At 43.3% G+C, this 20905-nt stretch overlaps 1 protein-coding gene across 1 annotated transcript in view; it reads right to left on the bottom strand.

The window, feature by feature from the left end:
• Positions 1-20905, bottom strand: part of NSMCE2 (NSE2 SUMO ligase component of SMC5/6 complex) — a 263255-nt gene that overhangs the window by 164584 nt on the left and 77766 nt on the right. The window contains exon 3 of the mRNA XM_088442265.1: positions 12057-12163. Within this exon, the coding sequence (XP_088298391.1) occupies positions 12057-12163 (107 nt within the window). The remainder of the gene's footprint in view (positions 1-12056; positions 12164-20905) is intronic.

The following is a 20905-nucleotide window of genomic DNA, read 5'->3' as shown; positions in this document are numbered from 1 at the left end:
AAAGCGTGCACGCGCGCGATACTTTAACGCCTACAAACAGGCGAAGTCGGCGTTAAGTCCGGGCCGCGTTAACTTAAAGCGGCTCGGCTTAAATTGAATACGGCTCTTAGACATTCATTTTAAATCCCGATGTCCGTCGGTAATGAAAAAATATAGATCTCTTAAAAATTATTTTATTTAACTTCCATTAAAATAATTTCATATATGGCCATACAGAAAAAAAAAAAGAAAATCAATAAAAATATAATTATAGATTATAAAATATCCATTAATAGTGCCAAACCATAATGTAAAAAATGTGCAGGCACCAATAGCAGCAACGCGTTTCACAGACCCAGTGTCTGCTTCCTCAGGCTGACCGAGGAAGCAGACACAGGGACCATGGAGCAATTGTAAGAAGGTGGCCTGGTCTGATGAATCATGTTTTCTATTACATCACGTGGACGGTGGGTTTGTGTAGGTCATGTACCTGTTGGAAGAGATGACACCAGGATGCACCGGTGGAGACAGTGAGATGCTCTGGGCAATGTTCTGCTGGGATACCTTTGACCAAGTACACCCACGGTATTCCTGATAGCAGTGGCCTCTCCAGCAGAATATTGTGCCCGCCACACTGCAAACATTGTTGTGTTTTTCAGTGCTTTTTTTCTCTCTCGAGCAATATGCCCATGTGCTTATCTTGAGAGGAACTTGATATAGACAGACACAACTGGTATGTATCGTATCCATACCCATAATGTACATATAGCGATTAAAATATATATATATATACACACACATACACATACATACATACACATATATAAGCAGCATACACCCCGGCACTCCAGTACTCAAATGCAAGATCTTGCTCCGATGCCCTCCTTGAGGGTCAGCGCCCCCACAATGCATTCACGTTAAGCCAAATAGGCGGCACTCAGAGACTTCACAAATTAAGCAAAGAACCCCATGGCAGTGGAATTTATTTGTGTGGTCAACGTTTCGGGGATCATCCCCTTCCTCAGGAAAAAGTGTGACATTATAGCCCTGGAGACTAGATATAACATTAGCCTGGTAAATCTGTATATTAATGAGAAGCATATATAATAATTTTAGTTTGTTTTCACAAAAAACATTATCAAACACAGCTCCCACGAGTAAAACAACAGTGAATGTGTAACAATACAAGTATTATACACATCAAATACTAATACAATAATATAATTACCAAGGCAAAACATTGATACATAATCCAGTAGGATAAGTGATTTAGAATGCTGTATGAGGTATAACCGTATTAAAGACAACTGCGTGTTGTAATGAATTCCCCACTAAGTTGGATCCGGGTGAGTGAAAACAAGTGTTCAGAACAACAAGGAAGGCACGTAACCCTCCGAACACAGCACAGCAGTTACTAGTAGTATCATGAAATGCCAAATGCCAAGTACAGTAGTATCAGTATGAAAAGCTGCCATAGGGTTCTGCCACAAGTAGTGTATTAGGACCAGGGGGTTCACAGCTCCTTATAGCTGTAGTCCGGTGACTCGTCTCCAGTATCTCGGCAGATGATCAAATAAAATGTCCAGAAACAAAAAACAGCCGTAACAAAGCTCTCCTCTGGAGGTGGGCGTCCTGGTTGCTGGAGTGGGCAGGATATTCACACGAGGAGGAATGTGTGCCTGCCATATTCAGTGTGTCTCCTTCCTTATGCCTGCATGATTTTTGGGGGCACTACCATGTCCCATACTGTGTACTGGTGGACCTGTGTGGCACACTATGTATTAGGGGACCTACTCTGTGGCACACTATGTATTGGAGGACCTGTTCTGTGGCACACTATGTATTGGGGGACCTACTCTGTGGCACACTATGTATTGGGGGACCTACTCTGTGGCACACTATGTATTGGGGGACCTACTCTGTGGCACACTATGTATTGGGGGACCTACTCTGTGGCACACTATGTATTGGGGGACCTACTTGATTACTGCGGTTTGAAGGACTATTAACAGTTAACAATACCTAGAATCTCCTGGAATTCATCTGGGGGTCAAGCTTTCAGCTTTGTATCTCCGGACTGTATGGAACTCGCTTCCCCGCACAGTTCGAGAAGCTCCACTCTAGAGGCTTTCAAAAATAGTCAAGACTCCTTTAGGAGAAAAGTGCTATATAAATAACATTATTACTACTACTGTGTGGCACACTACATTTTGGGGGACCTACAGAGTGGCACACTATATTGGGGGACCTACAGTGTGGCACACTATGTATTGGGGGACCTACTGTGTTGAACACTATGTATTGGGGGGCCTACAGTGTGGCACACTATGTTTTGGGGGACCTACAGTGTGGCACACTGTTTTGGGGGACCTACTCTGTGGCACACTATGTATTGGGGGACCTACTCTGTTGCACACTATGTATTGGGGGACCTACAGAGTGGCACACTATATTGGGGGACCTACAGTGTGGCACACTATGAATTGGGGGACCTACAGTGTGGCACACTATGAATTGGGGGACCTACAGTGTGGCACACTATGAATTGGGGGACCTACAGTGTGGCACACTATGGGCCTGATTCAGAGCAGCTCGTAAAAGGCCGCTCGTTCGCTCCGAGCGATAATCGCACAACTGCGCATGCGTATGGGTTGTAATACGCTTGCGCGAACCAGTTATTGTGGTCGGAAATTGTGTGCTCGCAAAATAGCGAATGCCTGCTAATTTGAGTGACAGAATGAGGCGTTTGTGGGTGGTAACAGGGGAAGGTGCTTGAAAACGGGGAGTGGAGATCCGAACGCAGGCATGCCAAACGGTCAAAACGGGCGTTTTAAGGGTGTGCATAATTAACAAAGCAGCGTCATCGACCACGTCACTTGGTTGTCTCTTAGCCTGAACTGCTCGCATGATTGCGGTAGGAAAATGCTACCACAAGCACTGCGAGCAGTTCATACGCCTTTCGATGTACTCGATTAATCTAATAAATAGCGGAGATGACGTAGGAATGCGAGCAGCCAGGGGGCGTTCTTTAAAAAATAGCGAGCGCATGTTTTGTTCGCTCGTTGAGACATAGAGGCATCAACAGACCGCAAAGAGCGAGCGCTCAATTTAAATAGCCAGCCCCTTTTTCTGGACGAGCGAGCGCAAATAGCGTCCGGCTCTGAATCAGGCCCTATGTTTTGGGGGACCTACAGTGTGGCACACTATGTTTTGGGGGACCTACTGTGTGGCACACTATGTTTTGGGGGACCTACATTGTGGAACACTATGTTTTGGGGGACCTACAGTGTGGCACACTATGTTTTGGGGGACCTACAGTGTGGCACACTATGCATTGGGGGACCTACAGTACAGTGTGGAACACGGTTTTGGGACACACACACAGGGGTATTCAATTTGGAGCAAAAATTTCGGAATCAGCGATAAATTATCGCTGATGACGTCATTTTCGCCGATTTCAATTATCCCTGTATTCAATTTCAAAAACTTTTCGCAGGTTCGAAAAGTCTTTGAAAAAAAACGGGGATAACTTTTCACCATTGAATAGGTGGCGTAAAAAAGTGCAGAATTGGGGTTTAGGGGTGCAGGCTTAAAAAAAATATAGCTTGCACCCCAGGGAATGACATTTTAAAAATAACTGTGTGAAAAAAGTTTTTTAAAAAAATAGGGACACCCCAAAAAATTAATTTAAAAATTGGGGTGAACAAAAAAAGAAAAAAAAAGGGAAAAAATGTTTAAAAATAGGGAAAAAGGTTCAGGGCTATGCTGCAAGTATGCGGCAGGTGTTTTCCAGAATAGGTTATTAGCGGCAGGTGCATTTTTGCAGAATTTTTTAAAAATTACTTTAGGGACATAAACATATGCTAGTACCCATTGTCATGTACCCCAAATTTGATGGGACCACTTAAAAAAAAAACCTAAGTGCTCTTCTGCATCACTTCTTCAATGTCGGGAAAAAAACACCTGCCGCAGCTGTTTAAAACCCCGACTTTCATTAGTAGGCTAAAACGGGGGTACCCATAGTGATCCCCCATGTTTTGACAGCTTTAGGGGGGGGTCCTACAATTTATTCCAGGTAAATCCAGTTTTTTTTTCGCCGGCTCCCGTTTTCGTTGCTTTTTAATTGAATACGGGGATAAAGCGGGCGCAGCCCGATACTTTATCCCAGGAAAAGCTCCGATGTGGAGCGAAAAGTCCAGCACAGACTTTTCGCTCCCATATTGAATACCCCTCACAGTTTGGAACACTATGTATTGGGGGACCTAAAAAAAATTATTAAAATTTTGGGGTTAAAAAAAATTAAATATATTAATATTACAGACAGATGTGTCCTTGCTCATCTAGCCTAAATATGCGACTTGCCTGACGTGAGTGAGCCGCCAGGTCCCGGGCAACTTTGCTAGCGCCAGTTGTCTGTTTTTGCCAAAATCTGTCTAAGTCGCAATGCGATGCAACTAGGACGCACCCGGTGACTGTGCAGAATAATTTGATATGTAACACTTGTATATCTGTGTGCGACTAAGTCTGTAAACAGAACTTGGGGTGGAAAAAGCTGCAGCCGCTACATTATAGCACTTCGTATACTGATTCAGAGATTCAGTCGCACAAGGATATACAAGTTTCACATAAATTACTCAGCAGTCTCCTGGTGAGTCCTAGTCACGCTGCAACTAAAGGTGCCCACACACATAGCGATCTGCACACGACCCCACGATGTGTGCGATATCCCCTGAACTCTCCCCCGGAAGCTCACCGGCAATCCTACACATACGATCCTACACATCTTTTACGGAGTAAAAGATGTCCAATCTGACTTAAGATCTATCGTGCATTGTGTCCCAGATTAGCAAATCTGCCCTACAGCACGGCAGATCTGAAGATGCGATGTACGACGAGCGGGGACGCGCATCGTCTCGTGATCGAGAGTGGACACTCACGATTTGGCCATATTTTACACGATTTGTTGTAATTGGCCAAATCGGGTCAACTATCGCTATGTGTGTGGGCAGCTTTACACACATTATCGGCGAAAAAAAAAAGACACCCGGTGCTAGCAGTCTCATGGAACCATTTTCACCAAGAGGGGCTGTTTGGCATGACAGCAGCAAGGACATATATATTATATATACACACATATATATATATATATATATATATATATATATATATACATACATACACACATACATACACACACACACACACACACACACACACACACAATCCTGTGTTCGACACCTTAACTTCCATTCTGGTCTGTCCATACCCCTGGCCAACTCCCTCTTACCCAGGAGAGTAGGTCCAATCAGAGAATACGGGACCACACAAATAAATGTAAGGCAGTAGAAGCTTTAAGTAGCATGAGATGAGAACTTTATAAAGTTTATAAACTTTATAATGTTCTCAGTTATACTGCGTTGGTGCAATTTGACCTGTGCACACCGATTCCCCCTGCCTCTAACTTTTCATTTTGGTATATCCAGTTAAGTCTCCCTCATCTTTCATCACTTTTTTTTTTTTTTAGTTGTACCCAAAAATCATTAAACTTAAAGAAAAAAATAATTAGGCCCTCTGACCTTAGTGAAACCCACATTTAAAGAAATGAGAGGTGAAAGCTACAATAGCTACAGGTCCTAAAATATTTGTCACTTAGAAATTAAAGTAATAAAAAAAAATAATATAAAAAGCACAATATTAAATTTGCTAAGTACATGAATGAATATGTAAATGAATAAAAAATGAAAACAATGACTGTGTACGGTCAGATATAGTGCACTATAAATTTAAAATGATTATTTAGCTGAATTAAGCCAAGTAAAATATATTATGGATAGGACATTGGTTTTATGAAACAATATAAATGTGTATAAAATGGCATTAGCCCAGGGATGGACAGATCCCGGAGCTAGGTATAGAATGAGCATAAGAATTACTGTTAATGCCTAATTTGGGGGTCATTTGACGGCGAGGAACACAGCAGAGTTACACAAGCAGCTGTCATAGACATTTATCTATAGAACGTTATTTGTGGAGAAGTGACAAGAGTATAACGGGAAGACACAGTGATCATTTCTTTTTGCACACAGGATGACACATGAATCCAAACAGTGCTGTGCGAGAACTGGTCATATTTCACAATAGAGTAACCAGCAGGGGAGAGCGATGTTATACACTGCTACTGTGCTCGTATTCCCTTACATGTAACGTATATTACTGTGATACACAGTACACCAACACCTCATCTAACAAGCCTGGGGTCATATTAGACACTTTAGTAACATATCACTAATCCATACACCCATCAGCTTATGCCGTAGGACTCATCATGTAACCCATATGCGTTGGTATGCTTTATCTGCGAATTTGCGACAAAACATACTAAGGGTCGTATTCAATTAGAGGCGAAAAGTATTTCCTGTTTTCAAAGTATCTCCGAATTCAATTCCAGGACTTTTTCGCCTAGGCGAAAGCTCCAAAGACAAAAACAGGTGAAAAAGTTTCTCCAGCAAAAGGCAGAATCCATATTTCGGTGTACAAATGTGGGGACTTGGGCCCTCATTCAGAGCCACTCGCTAGCGGCAGTACGCTCGTTCCGAGCGATGTTCGCACATCTGCGCATGCGTACGGATCGTTATACGCATGCGCGAACCAGTCAGTGCGGCCGAAATTCATGTGCTCGCAATATAGCGAATGCCTGCTATTTTGAGTGACAGAATGAGGCGTATGTGTGTGGTAACAGGGGAAGGTGCTTGAAAATGGGGAGTGGAGATCCGAACGCAGGCGTGCTTAAAGGTCAAAACGGGCGTTTTATGGGTGTGCATAATTAATACAGCAGCGTCATTGACCACGTCACTGGGTTATTTTATAGCCAGAACTGCTCGCAAGATTGTGGTAGCAAAAACCAACCACAAGAATAGCGAGCAGTTCATACGCTGGTCGATGTACTCGATTAATCTAATAAATAGCGGACATGACGTATGGTGCGAGCGGCCAGGGGGCGGTTTTAACAAATAAACGAGCGTATGTTTTGCACGCTCATTCAGACTTAGAGGTGTGAACAGACTGCAATTTGCGAACGGATCATTTGAATAGCCACCCCTTGTTTTTGAACGAACGACCGCAAATGGGTAAAACGTAGGGGGTCTGGTATTTTGGGGGGCTATAAGGTTGAGACAGGTGTTTTTAGGATTGCTGGAGGTTGCAGCAGGTGTATTTTTTTTATTTTTTAAATCTTCACTTTAAAGACACCAAAATATACTTGTACCAATTTACATGCACCCCAAATTAAACTACGGTACTTAATTTTCTCAAAAAACATTGTTTCTTTCATTTTTCCACACTTATGCAAATATGCATATAACAGCCCTTTGCCTCAATATAAGATCACTAAATACTTTTATTAGGGCTATTAATACTCTTCTATATTGTTTCCCAGGGTCAGTTATGCTTTTTAAGGGGTACAACCTGATTTCCCCAAAATATGCTGTCCTTTTCGCTATTCACTACATTCGCCTATCCGCGTTTTCGCCTGTTCTAGAACTGAATAGGGCAAAATGCGGGGACACGCATGGCGAAAACATTGTGTCTAAACTCTAACTGAATTTGGACCTAAGTATTTAGTACATATGCTAAGGAAGGCGCAAAATTGAGGAAGACGTGCACAGTGCAGGAATCGGGTCAGGCGTCCCGTCCTGTATGGCACCCAAATGACAGGTGTATGAGGAGATAACTGCAGCAAATTCGAACAGTGTTTTGTGAGAAGTTGCAGTAATAGTAAATAAGGGGACTCCAACCTCTTTAAATCTATATTTAAAAAAATAAATTATATACAAGTTTAACGCACATGTTGAGGCCTGCTGTGAAAAGCAATTGCCTGCTCCCTGCAGTCTTACACACATCCACAACTAATAAATCTAAACCAGATGCTCCTGTACTAGCACAATTCTGCAGGAGGGACCCCCAGTGATAAGAACCTGAGGGTGGTGGTGTTCATTTCAGCATAGAGAAAGGGAAGGGAATATAAATTCATGTACAAATGTCAGACCCTGCCCAGTGTCCTGAACACAGTTTTGTGCCCTTAGAAAGTAACAAAACTGTATGGTCACCTGTACTTGTCTGGAAGATCTGCTCCCCCCACCCCTAAATATTAGACCTGAGGCTGGCGATCACTTCAGTAGACTTAGCCACCAGTAAATGGTCCTCCCCTCACCGCTAGGTATAAATGGAACCAGGAACTTATATTTCCAGCTTGTGTGCAGATTTATTTGAAAGACCTGCTGACCATTATCTGTGCATCCATCTTCGTACAATAGTTTACATCAGACATGTGCCAAAAATGTAACAATGTTCCTTGTTGTAGAGCTTGTGTGTATAAAGATGTGGCATTTCTGCTTCTAAATGACACCATGCCTTTACGAAGTGACCTAACCAGTGCTATTCATATCGGTGCAATTAATATTAGTTTAACTCCAATCTGTCCAACTCTTAACACACAAAATAATGGTACAGATGTATCCTTATACATCTTTGCTGCAGTCGCGCAAAAAAAAGCTTCTCTCAGTGCGGCAGGTCCCGTGAGACTCTGCTGGCGCCAGGCGTCTTTTTTCTTCGCAATGCGACTAGGACGCACCAGCAGACTGTGCTGATTAATGTGATATGTGACACTGAGACTCTGAATCTGTATACAAAGTGCTACAATGTAGCAGCAGCAGCTTTTTTCATTCAACGTCCCATTGTGCATCATACACAGACTCAGGTGCACACAGATATACAAGTGTTGCATAGCCTACTAAACAGCACAGTTAGCTGGGGCGTTCTAGACGCATCACATTGCGACTCAAGGCCCCCAAACATCTGCGACGGATCGTCGCGATGCCGGCTTGCAGGATCGCTGAAATCCAACATGCTGGATTTCACAGCTACGCGATCAGAAAATCATCGTGATTTCAGATCGGTGAAATTTAACATGTAGAATTTCACAGATCCTGCGACGGATCGCGGAACATCAATGGCTGCCGGGAGGCATTTCTGACCGGCGCTTCAGATCCCATCGCTACAATCCGTTGCAGATGTATGGGGGGCCTTCAGATGCATTTTCGGAGACGTCAGCAATCTGCTATCACCCTTACAGACGGGGAAAGACAATTTGCATCTCCCCATGTAATATATATACTCCAACTATGAATAAAGGATTAATGTTATCCAGTTGTGCAATTCTCATGCGGATGCCAGTCCATTTATCATCACTGGATTCATTTATAGGAAATATCATAATGGCTGGTAAATGCACCTGCATTTATCATTACACAGGGTCCTGCAATCCTCTCTCTGGTATGTTGTCTGGTAGGTGACACGTGTCTGTTCTGTAAGTGCAGATGTGACTGCTTACAGCTTACTTTATCATATATAGGATGATAATTCATATACAAATGTCACCAAGGGCAATAATATAATAAAAGGCACATTTCTGCATGTCTGCAGAACAATGATTTTACAGGGGAATGTAATATAGAATCAGAATAATTAGGCTAAAATCTATCTTTCATACACAAGAGTAAAGGTTATTGCACCAGTTTCATCAGGAAATCATTTGTTAGTGTTACCCTGCTGCGAATGCAGTGGATTTGCTGACAGAAGAAGAACAACAAACTAGTGGGAGCGCAATGTGTCATACATAAGCCCAGGTGGTAATAATAACTAAAGAGTAATGGGCTCGACTGAATAAAATATAATGTACATTTAATAAACATAGATTACAATATAGACCATAGTTGGTCAGCGATATATTAAAAAGATATATTGCTGTGACTCACAAAAGAGTGTTGAAAGACATATATAGCAGAAATTACACCATATGTAAATACACAGTATGAAATAAAAACAAAAAAACACAAAAAGACACTTGTATATAAAAATGGTGGAATGGTTCAATCAGTAAATAGATGGCTTCTAAATGAATAGAAGCAAGGTTAAAAAACAGAGTTTGTTGGAGTAATTCAATCAGGCTCCTTTGATTGTCAAAATAGGCACGATCATGTAAAAAGTCATAATAGACTCATAAGGGTATAATTACACGTTAGATGTGTGATAGGTATGGATAGATGATAGCCTATGGAGCAAATAATGAATGTACCTGCACTGGTATGGCAGTGATCGAATAGCGTGGTCAGAGGGCAGTGTCCGGAATGCCGCTCTGTAAATCCATGCTGTCAGCTTGGAGGATTGAATCCCGTCTAGTGTTTGTCAGGCTCTGTCTGCACACTGATGGTCAAAGTGTAGTTTCCACGATACCGACCTCTGGCTGTGCCGGTCTCTGGCTATTGCGGATCAGGCACTGGTGCTCCGTATTGCCTATGCAGTAGCTGGTCTTGGCTGTCACAACTCCCGCTGGAAAGTGAGCTCACTTAGGGGTATTAGCCCGATGGTGGATATTTGGTGCATCTGTTTGCATATATTGGAGAAAGTTCCTGAATATCCACCAGTACGGTAACCTGTAAACTAACGCGTTTCTCAGCCTTAGTGGATATGGCTGTTTCCTCAGAGGTCTGCTGACAGCCTTTAATCCAGGAGCACCAACGTAAGAAGATACAAGTACATTGGTGGAAGCCCCTCCCCTTTCCCCCCCACAATTACTTTGGTCAATGCTCACCTTTTCCCTACAACTACACTGGTGGGAGTCCCTCCCCTTTCTTCCACAATTAGGGATGGCCATCGACTATCGATGGATAGAAGCCATCGATGGTCACCCGCCGTTGGTAGATGGTTTTACCGTCCATGGTTTAGCATTAGATTAGATGGTTCCTTTCCATTGATAGCAGCCGTCTGCCCCAAGGATATCGGCGTATTAGAGGAAATCAGGCACAGGTAGGAATGACCACTGCCTCCTCTCCATGGATCTCTCCTTAAATCTGTGCTGAAAGACTATTACAAAGGCGGGCCAGTGGTCCCCTCAGCACTACCAACGACAAATGAGGTCACAGGCATTCTTGCACCAATGAAGAATATAGATCACAATAGCAGTGCACATACCATACCAGCTGTGCTCATATAATAACAAAGGCGTACATATAATACCTTGGGGACGTTATCCATAACAGGCAAAATAAAGATTTTAACTAGCTTAATAATTTTTATTTCTAATTAAAGGCTTTGTTGTAACAGTAACCCTAACACTTTCTGCTATAGCGAATGACTCGGACTTGCCTGCACAAATAATTGAGACTATTAGCACATAGCGCACATCAAGATGCGAATTTATGTATCTTTGCATATGACCGTCCTGCACACATAATTAAGACTATTAGCACATCGTGCACGTAAATATGCAAATTTATGTATCTTTGCATATGACCGTCCTATTTTGATAGGTAACGGAACTCGGACAGAACTCTCTTTCTGTGAAATTGGGTGTGAAATAGCAAAAGTGCGAGGGCACGGAACCGCCCTGTCTTGTTGTAGGCGAGTACCTAAAGCTCCATGCGATTCGGAGTTGTGAATACGGAGACAGGAAGCCTTTTACGGACGGATTTCTTACAACTAGCATGGGGCTGGTGCCAATGATGACAGTTGCGGTGACGTAAAGTCTATGCACGTCACGGGGTTTCCTGAATTAGACCTACGGATTCTTCTATTAGCATAAAGTAGTGAATCAGGCTTCCACGGCTGCCCGCATAATGACTACAACTGCTAGGTAACTAAGGTTATCCTGACTTCTGATGCTACATAGTACACTTTGACCCAAATCTAACCATTCTGCTGTCAGTGTCCTTCCCATCCCCCATACAGATTACCATTAACGTTTGCACATAACTTATATGCATAATAAATTAAATAATACTTTTAAATGAATTGCATCCTTTAAGCGGCCCTCAAACAAATGTGCTGCCTGAGCTGCCCTCATTACAGGGACACCGCCGTCTGTGGTCAGTCCATGACACGCGACACCAACTGTACACACAAAAGACTTTGTATCTCCTAAAGAGGAAAACATCAATCCGACAAAAAGGCACCGAACCATGTGTCACATTCATAAAGAGGCTTCAATAGAGGACAGGCCGTGACTCGTTTCCCATTATTACCTTGCGTATAGTTTCCTCAACTGCATGTATATATTGGTTTACATCTCTGTTCAATGCAGTGTATTCCAACATGACGGTCTCCATGCTGCCCACATCTTCTGTGTCACCTATAAAGACGTTACAGGGATTCTCAGTCAGGTGAAAACATTGTGCAGCGTAGCAGGTGTACCAAAAACACATGACCTACGTCATCAACTAAGCATCATAAAGGGTACACACGTGAACAGCGAAAATAGTAAAACAAAAGCGGATGTAATACACAGAACAGCACGTGACCAAAGGTAGAATATACAACACCACTGACATGAATGAACATGTAAGGAAGACAAGAGACATACAGCAGAGAGAGCTATAGCACAAGAGCTTACAATCTAGATACACCCATAGATATGGAAAAAAATTCAACTTGAGGACAGAATTTCAGCAAAAAGAAAGCCAACGCTACAGAAACAAGGTGCCATAAAAAAACACTGCATTATACGCTCATATCATCGGATTTAAAAAAAAAAAAAAAAAAAGACAATTTTGCCCTGCTTTCGTGCTAAATTACCAAACACTCCTGTCTCCTGTATAGCAATTCCACTTACCATTTTGTAATTATCATTTCAATTAAACTGAGTGATCTCTCTCTCACTGATTACACAGGGTAAAAATAAGGGTCAACCATAAACACCCACCAATAAAGTATATCTAACCCACTATCCACAGATAACATAGGCCTCAAAGAAACACAGAATTAAACATAAAAATAACATCACACTGTGGTTACATATCTTACATATTTATTTATTACCATATCTTACATATTCTCTTTAAACTTCAACTCTGCGCTTGGGCAATGCCTGGGTCATTTGTGTTGGTGTTCAACCACATAACATGCACCTGGGCGATTGTGAACATACAGATTTACCAAGTCTGCCTGTTTGGTTGGGTCTTGCAATAAAATAGAACTAATATAACTGATAAAACAGTGCTCCTAGTGGCCAAATTACAGATCTACATTCAGTACTTTAAGGACTTTATAACAAAATAACTTTTGAACAAAACCTCTCTCAGACATGGATCCAGAAGATGGGCCTTTAAAGATCATATATTGTTTTCAGGCTAACATTAAAGTATAACAGAAATGACAATTTGTGGCTGTTGTGGAACTAGCAGCTCCAGCATGACCAAAGGTTGGCAGGGAATGCTGTGACTTGTAGCTCTACACCAACACACGTGGGCCGAGTCTAATTACAGACTTGTAGCTCTACAACAGTTTCTGAGCTACATGTTCCAGGTCACTGCAGTACCATGCACCCATACAGTATATATCTACCAAATATTTTCAAATGAAGATCAGTGACTATGGGGGAGGGGGGGAGGATGCAATTAGCCGCAATAATGCTGTAATTTTTTGCACGCAAGATTTCACACCTTCGCGTGCAAATTCTGCATAACCGTTTTTCACACAGTTCAATCCCAAAAATCACGAAGCTGTCTTCGAGCGGAAATTCTTCCTGGTTTTACTTGCAATAAGTATAGGTGAAACTGGAGAAAACTGTCTGTACCCCCCAAAAAAAGGAAATGGATATAGGATAACAATATAGAAATACATTATACCCCTTTTATACCAGAGCAAAAACCTGGGTTTTTGCTGGGTCTACTCGGGTCGCAGCTCAGTGTATAAGGGTCCCTGAAAAATAACCCAGGTCAAGTGACCCAGCAATCCAACCCAGGTAGCTTACCAGGGTTGGACCCAGGATGGACCCAGGTAATGGTGCAGTGTAAACGGTGCAACCCGGGTTATCTGACCTGGGTCATGCCTAAAATTAGCTGATTGGTGGTTGTGGAGCAGTCACCTCCCACTTTTTATGACATCGCAGGTTTAGCAGGGCAGACCTGAGTTCAGTGTGAACAGGGCTGACCTGGGAGTAACCCAGATCGAAGATGCAGTGTAAATGGGTCTGACCAGGGTTGGAACCAGGTCCAAAAACCCAGGTCGGATGTGGGTCTTTGGTGGAAAAGAGGTATCAGTGGGGTTCTTAAATTGTGTCAAATGGCTATTTTATGCATACCTGTATTTCTAAATCAGTCAAATAATGATAGAAAGCAAGTGTTTTTGTCAAAATAAATGTTTTTTTGATTGCGGGTGCATAAAAATGCCTATAAGTATTTATTTGTGTCATTTAAAAACACCTAAAAAAAACCTTCAAAATAAGCCTCTAACACCCACCCGCAATCTTAAAAACACCTGTCCCATTTATTATAGCACCCCCATATACCTGTCCCACATCAATTAACCCATTTTCCTGCACTTTTTCACCCCAAAAATGACATATCAATATTGGCCAAATTAAAAAATTACTTTTGCCTAATTAGTCATTAAGGAGGGCGTCCTAGTGGTTCTGAACCAAGTCCCGACATTTTTACCTTGAAATAGGGATTTATCACAACTTTTCACCTGCTCGGGTGGTGGTGAAAACTTTTTGCGACTTTATGCTATGGAGTATTTGCACCCGTGAAAACCGCAGCCAATAGGATAGCGTGATAAGTACAAATTTGCACAATAAGCTGTTTTTCACGAAAAAGCGTCTTATGATGGCTGATTGAATTATCCCCCATATATTGAAGGAATTGTTTAGATATTTTGGCACAGGAAAATATTGTACTGTACTACGATTAACGTCTACATTTCTGGTTTGGCTATTGCCCAAGTGTTGTGACTATCCTAGTCACTAGTGTTTCCTATAAATGATCCTACTTTCTATATTTATGAATGAAATCAACCTCTCCACACTAGCATTTAAATTGTAGGTGTTTTCCAAGTTCCTTAAAAGGCGGCACATTTTGCAATTCAAGTCAATTTCTTTATTGGGCAATATGATTAGGTTAATACTTCCTGTATTGTATTCTTTTACTTTTCGTGTTTATGGGAGGACTCATTACCCAGAATTATGATAAATAAAAATAGTACAGTAATAAAAATTGTCGGCGAATGGATTTGCCTTACCGTTAGTAAATTGCATCAGGACAGGGTTTATTCTGATGGGATGTGAGGGGTGGACTAAGGACAAGAAAGTTGCAGAAGTTCATTTACAAAATAAAGGTTTGCGCAGCACGAATGCCATTATTTCCTCTTTGGTGATCTAATTTCTGCAGAACAAGGACTGTTTCGGCAGTAAACTCTTTGGATTACCATGGTAATATGGTGGTGATGGAGAAGGTGTACAATAATTCTCCTTTGGGACATCGCTGTTATGAATACAGCTAGATGCATGTTTGCACCTCAAATTGCGTCCACATTAAATATACTGTAAATACTTTCCATGCCAAAGTACATGTTATTTACATGATATTCAAATGACGGAGGCTCCTCCTATGTAGGATGATGTTACTGGTTTGCTGGTGAGCACTGTAAAAGACTATTTTAAGTGAGTGATCACTTTCCGTGGGACCTCTATGCGGCTTCTACACACCCTTTATATAAGAAAACACATTAGTATACTTGCACAAACACCACTGTAAGGAAACATACATAGCTATAGCATTAAATACCTTACTCTGATGATGCATTTAAGGGATGTAGTGATTATCCCGGCTGTCAGAAGCCGGCGCCGGCATCCTGACAGTAAGTATGGGGGTTAGGGGGAGGGTTAGGCAGTAGCCAGAGGGTTAGAGTTGAGCACTAGGGCGGGGGGTGTGGCTAAGTTCAGGCATGCGGGGAGGGAGGGCCAGGTTCAGGCTGCGGGGAGGGAGGGCTAGGTTCAGGCTGTGGGGAGGTAGGGCTAGGTTCAGGCTGCGGGGAGGGAGGGCTAGGTTCAGGCTGCGGGGAGGGAGGGCTGGGTTCAGGCTGCAGGGAGGGAGGGCCAGGTTTAGGCTGCGGGGAGAGAGGGCCAGGTTCAGGCTGCGGGGAGGGAGGGCCAGGTTCAGGCTGCGGGGAGGGAGGGCCAGGTTTAGGCTGCAGGGAGGGAGGGCCAGGTTTAGGCTGCAGGGAGGGAGGGCCAGGTTTAGGCTGCAGGGAGGGAGGGCCAGGTTTAGGCTGCAGGGAGGGAGGGCCAGGTTCAGGCTGCGGGGAGGGAGGGCTGGGTTCAGGCTGCGGGGAGGGAGGGCTGGGTTCAGGCTGCGGGGAGGGAGGGCTAGGTTCAGGCTGCGGGGAGGGAGGGCTAGGTTCAGGCTGCTGGGAGGGAGGGCTAGGGGAAGGATAATCTAATTACCTCCATCTGTCGGAATTGTGACCAAGACGGGATGCTGGCGTCGAGATTCTGCCCGCCGGGATCTTGAGTGCTGGCATACCGTACCCAACCAGTATTTAATACATAAATTAGGCTGCACCAATTACATGTTTATGGGAAAAGATGTGGTTGTGTTTGTGGGTGGGAGGATGACAGCAGGCAGGACTCTGATAGGACTGTGCATTCCATAGACAGTAACAATGTTATGTCAAGGACCGGTAACTATGTGCATTTCCATGGAGTGACTTGCAGCGCATTTCGCCACAATCGTGTACACTGCAACCACAATTTAGCTTTGCTTTTGTAAGTAACATTAGAGGTGTTGAATTGCACTTTAAATGGTCAGCGTATTTTAGTATTTATAATAACACTGACCAGACACAGACAGACACCATTTCTGTATATATAGGGCACTTCATTAAAGTACTATATTGTGTATGAACTGTGTACTTTAGCAGTTATTCTAACAATGTGAGGTCACATAAACCAGGCACATCTATACTACTTTACCCCTACCGCAAACTTGGTGTATATACTGATGTTTTCTCCTGGCGCAAACCTGGCCCATATCCTACCCTTTCAGAGTAATGCCCCTTTTACACTACCAGCAATAACCCAGGTTACTGAGCAGTGTGAAAGGGTCAGGTTGAAATAACCCGGCATTCTAACCAAGGTAACGAACAGGGTTGAACACAGGTTCAACCCAGCTCGCAATGCAGTGTGAACGGGTAACCCGGGTCACAGCATAGGAAGAGCCGGCACTTGGAGATTATCTCATCTCCAAGCGATGGCTCAGCACGTGATGGCGCTTACGTCAGCAACCCGGCAATAAGTTGGGTCGGGCCTCCAGTCTGAAAGGGGTCTCAGCTGGGTCGCATCTGGGATGGACCAGTGAACAAAATCTCGGGTGCGAACCGGCATGGCGATGTGAAAGGGGTATTAACACACATTTTGACATGCGATCAGCTCCACAAATAGCACAAAATACATTTTCTAGGCGCAGTTTCAGCTTGCGGTTTCCATGAAAAATCAGTCAACTCTACATAGACCCTCATGCCTGTAATCTTACAGTGGTATTATCAGTCCCAGCCCTGTGATCTTACAGTGGTATTATCAGTCACGGCCCTGTAATCTTACAGTGGTACTATCAGTCCCGGCCCTGTAATCTTACAGTGGTATTATCAGTCCCGGCCCTGTAATCTTACAGTGGTATTATCAGTCACGTCCCTGTAATCTTACAGTGGTCTTATCAGTCACGTCCCTGTAATCTTACAGTGGTCTCATCAGTCACGGCCCTGTAATCTTACAGTGGTATTATCAGTCACGGCCCTGTAATCTTACAGTGGTATTATCAGTCACGGCCCTGTAATCTTACAGTGGTATTATCAGTCATGGCCCTGTAATCTTACAGTGGTTTTATCAGTCACGGCCCTGTAATCTTACAGTGGTATTATCAGTCACGGCCCTGTAATCTTACAGTGGTATTATCAGTCACGGCCCTGTAATCTTACAGTGGTATTATCAGTCACGGCCCTGTAATCTTACAGTGGTATTATCAGTCCCGGCCCTGTAATCTTACAGTGGTATTATCAGTCACGGTGGTATTATCAGTCACGGCCCTGTAATCTTACAGTGGTATTATCAGTCACGGCCCTGTAATCTTACAGTGGTATTATCAGTCACGGCCCTGTAATCTTACAGTGGTTTTATCAGTCACGGCCCTGTAATCTTACAGTGGTATTATCAGTCACGGCCCTGTAATCTTACAGTGGTGTTATCAGTCACGGCCCTGTAATCTTACAGTGGTATTATCAGTCACGGCCCTGTAATCTTATAGTGGTATTATCAGTCACGGCCCTGTAATCTTACAGTGGTTTTATCAGTCACGGCCCTGTAATCTTACAGTGGTATTATCAGTCACGGCCCTGTAATCTTACAGTGATAACAACAGTCACGGCCCTGTAATCTTACAGCGGTATTATCAGTCACGGCCCTGTAATCTTACAGCGGTATTATCAGTCACGGCCCTGTAATCTTACAGCGGTATTATCAGTCACGGCCCTGTAATCTTACAGTGGTGTTATCAGTCACGGCCCTGTAATCTTACAGCGGTATTATCAGTCACGGCCCTGTAATCTTACAGTGGTATTATCAGTCACGGCCCTGTAATCTTACAGTGGTGTTATCAGTCACGGCCCTGTAATCTTACAGTGGTTTTATCAGTCACGGCCCTGTAATCTTACAGTGGTATTATCAGTCACGGCCCTGTAATCTTACAGTGGTATTATCAGTCACGGCCCTGTAATCTTACAGTGGTTTTATCAGTCACGGCCCTGTAATCTTTTCATAAAAAAATATTCTTCTTCCTTTCTTCTTAATTAATTATAATACTTCGCTCTCCGGGCCCGATTTAGAGATGTGCGCAATGCAGATGTTTATGCAGTTAGAGCGATTATCGGTAATCTGCGCATGCGTCTGCGATACATATCTCTGCCTGCGGCTGCAATACTGTACGCAGTGAAAATAGCTCCAGCATTGCCAGTCCCTCTTCCCTAGGGTTACACAGAGGCCCGATAATCGAACGCTTTGCGTCTTTGTACGCGGCCTCTTGGATTTGCAAAGCCGCCAGATAGAGGGGTGGAGACATTTGCATATTTTGGCAGAGATTTGCAGCTGCGGCGGCATTTAGCGTACATCTCTGAACCAGTCCCACAATTTGTATGTTCTCCCCGTGCTTGCGTGGGTTTCCTCCGGGTGCTCCGGTTTCCTCAGACACTCCAAAAATATACTGGTAGGTTAATTGGCTTCTAAACATAAAATGATTATTTTTTTTTACAACCGATCCGCTCTTATTCTTGTGTTTGACTGAAATGGCCAGAAAAAAAAAAAAAAAAAAAAGAGCCCCTTGACTGATTGGAGTTGCAGTTCGCCAACAGCTGGACAATTAAATGTTGCATAGCCTGATTTATAGCATTGACAAACCACTCAGCTTTCAAGTACACCTGTAGAGACATCGGTCCCGATTCAGATATGGACACAATGCAGAGATTTACGTAGATTGAGCGATTGTTCGTCATTGCACATAAGTCACATTGCGCACGCACAAATGAAATGTGATTACTTTCAGAGGATTCACTCGCAAAGTGAGTAACGGGCAGTCAGCGTTTGGGGGAGGTAATGGGGGGGTGGCTAGGTAAAGAATGTAAGCTCTTTACGAGCAGGGCCCTCTGACCTCTTGTGCTTCTCCCTACTTTAGTTTCATCTACTTCTTACTCACCACTAGGGCACCTAACACTTGGTTGCTTATGCTCTGTTGCTTATATGGGTGTTATAGTCGCTAATGTAGCAATATATATTATCCATGTCCTGGTCCTGTATTGTACTGTAAGGCGCTGCGGAACACTTGTGGCGCCTTACAAATAAATTATAATAATAAACGCAGGCATGTCTCGCTTTTTAAACATTATTTTCTAGGGCATTCATAAATTAAACCAGTGCGTCCTTGCTCGCAGCAGAAGACCCACTATATCAGTGACCGCTTAGACTTACTCAGTAAGCTGATGGCCGCCGGATCTGCTTTCAATGTTTCAGGTTTTGTGTGTGAGCAGCGGATGGGAGATGCTGTCAGTGGGTGTCACTAAGCACTGGATGGCGAGGGGCTCATTAGCATATTTTAGCACTTGCAAATCTGTGAGAGATTATGGCTGCAATGGCATTTGCGTCCATCTCTGAACCGAGCCATAGTGCGGACTGAATTTACTGCCCCCAGATACAAAAGAAGGATTAAAACCTGCAACGGCAGCCATCTGGCAAGCTTCAGCCAGCGTTAGGCAGTCGCTCAGTGCTCACCGCGAAAGTGCAGACGGAGCAGGAACAGCAGGAGCTGAACTAACGAATGTCTGTAGGGCAGAACCTGATCCGCCACGTGCATTACATTCCTTCCTGCTGAGTCTTCCTGTCATTGTGTTGAAAACCTAGAAAGAAACTTCGCTCTCCACACGCAAACCCACATTTCCATGAAACTTCTTTTGTGTCTTCAAGCGAGACAAGAATTACGAGACCTATAATTACATATGGATGGATAGGAGCACAGCTATTATGAATTAAGGTAACTGTGAAGGGCTGGTGTACACAATATAAAACGTGTAATCGTGAGACACAATAACTCAAGGAAAAAAAAAAGCATTGTTTATGTAGAAAGTTAAATGCTGGATAACAACACAACCAGCACATATAGTGCAAAGCATTGTAAGCTTAATTGGTATAAAACACGCACGCAAAATGCAAACAAACAAACATTTAGTGTTAGATTACAGGGAAATATACAGACGTGTTGTGTGCAGGAATGTAAACATGAAAATATCTGATTTACTGTATGTGTGCAGGAAGAGAACGCTCTCTACCCTGTTACCCAGAAACAAACACCACAGAAGGAAATACAGTAATAGGATTTTACCTTCAGTAGGGAGAGGTGCAGATAAGGGTGAGAATGGTGGGGAGCAGGTGCTTCTAGGCACAAAAATAGCAATGATTTCAGTGCTTCAAATTGATTTACAGATGTGTCCTCATAGACCTAGCCTCAATACGCCACGCAGAGCGCCACAACGGAACTTGGAATGAAAAAAGCTGCGGCCG

The sequence above is a fragment of the Taudactylus pleione genome, unplaced genomic scaffold, assembly GCF_031769625.1.
Source record: "Taudactylus pleione unplaced genomic scaffold, aTauple2 ptg000306l, whole genome shotgun sequence".
Classification (NCBI taxonomy): Eukaryota; Metazoa; Chordata; class Amphibia; order Anura; family Myobatrachidae; genus Taudactylus; species Taudactylus pleione.
Note: the sequence above shows the minus strand (reverse complement) of the source record. Positions and strands in the feature narration are given on the sequence as shown.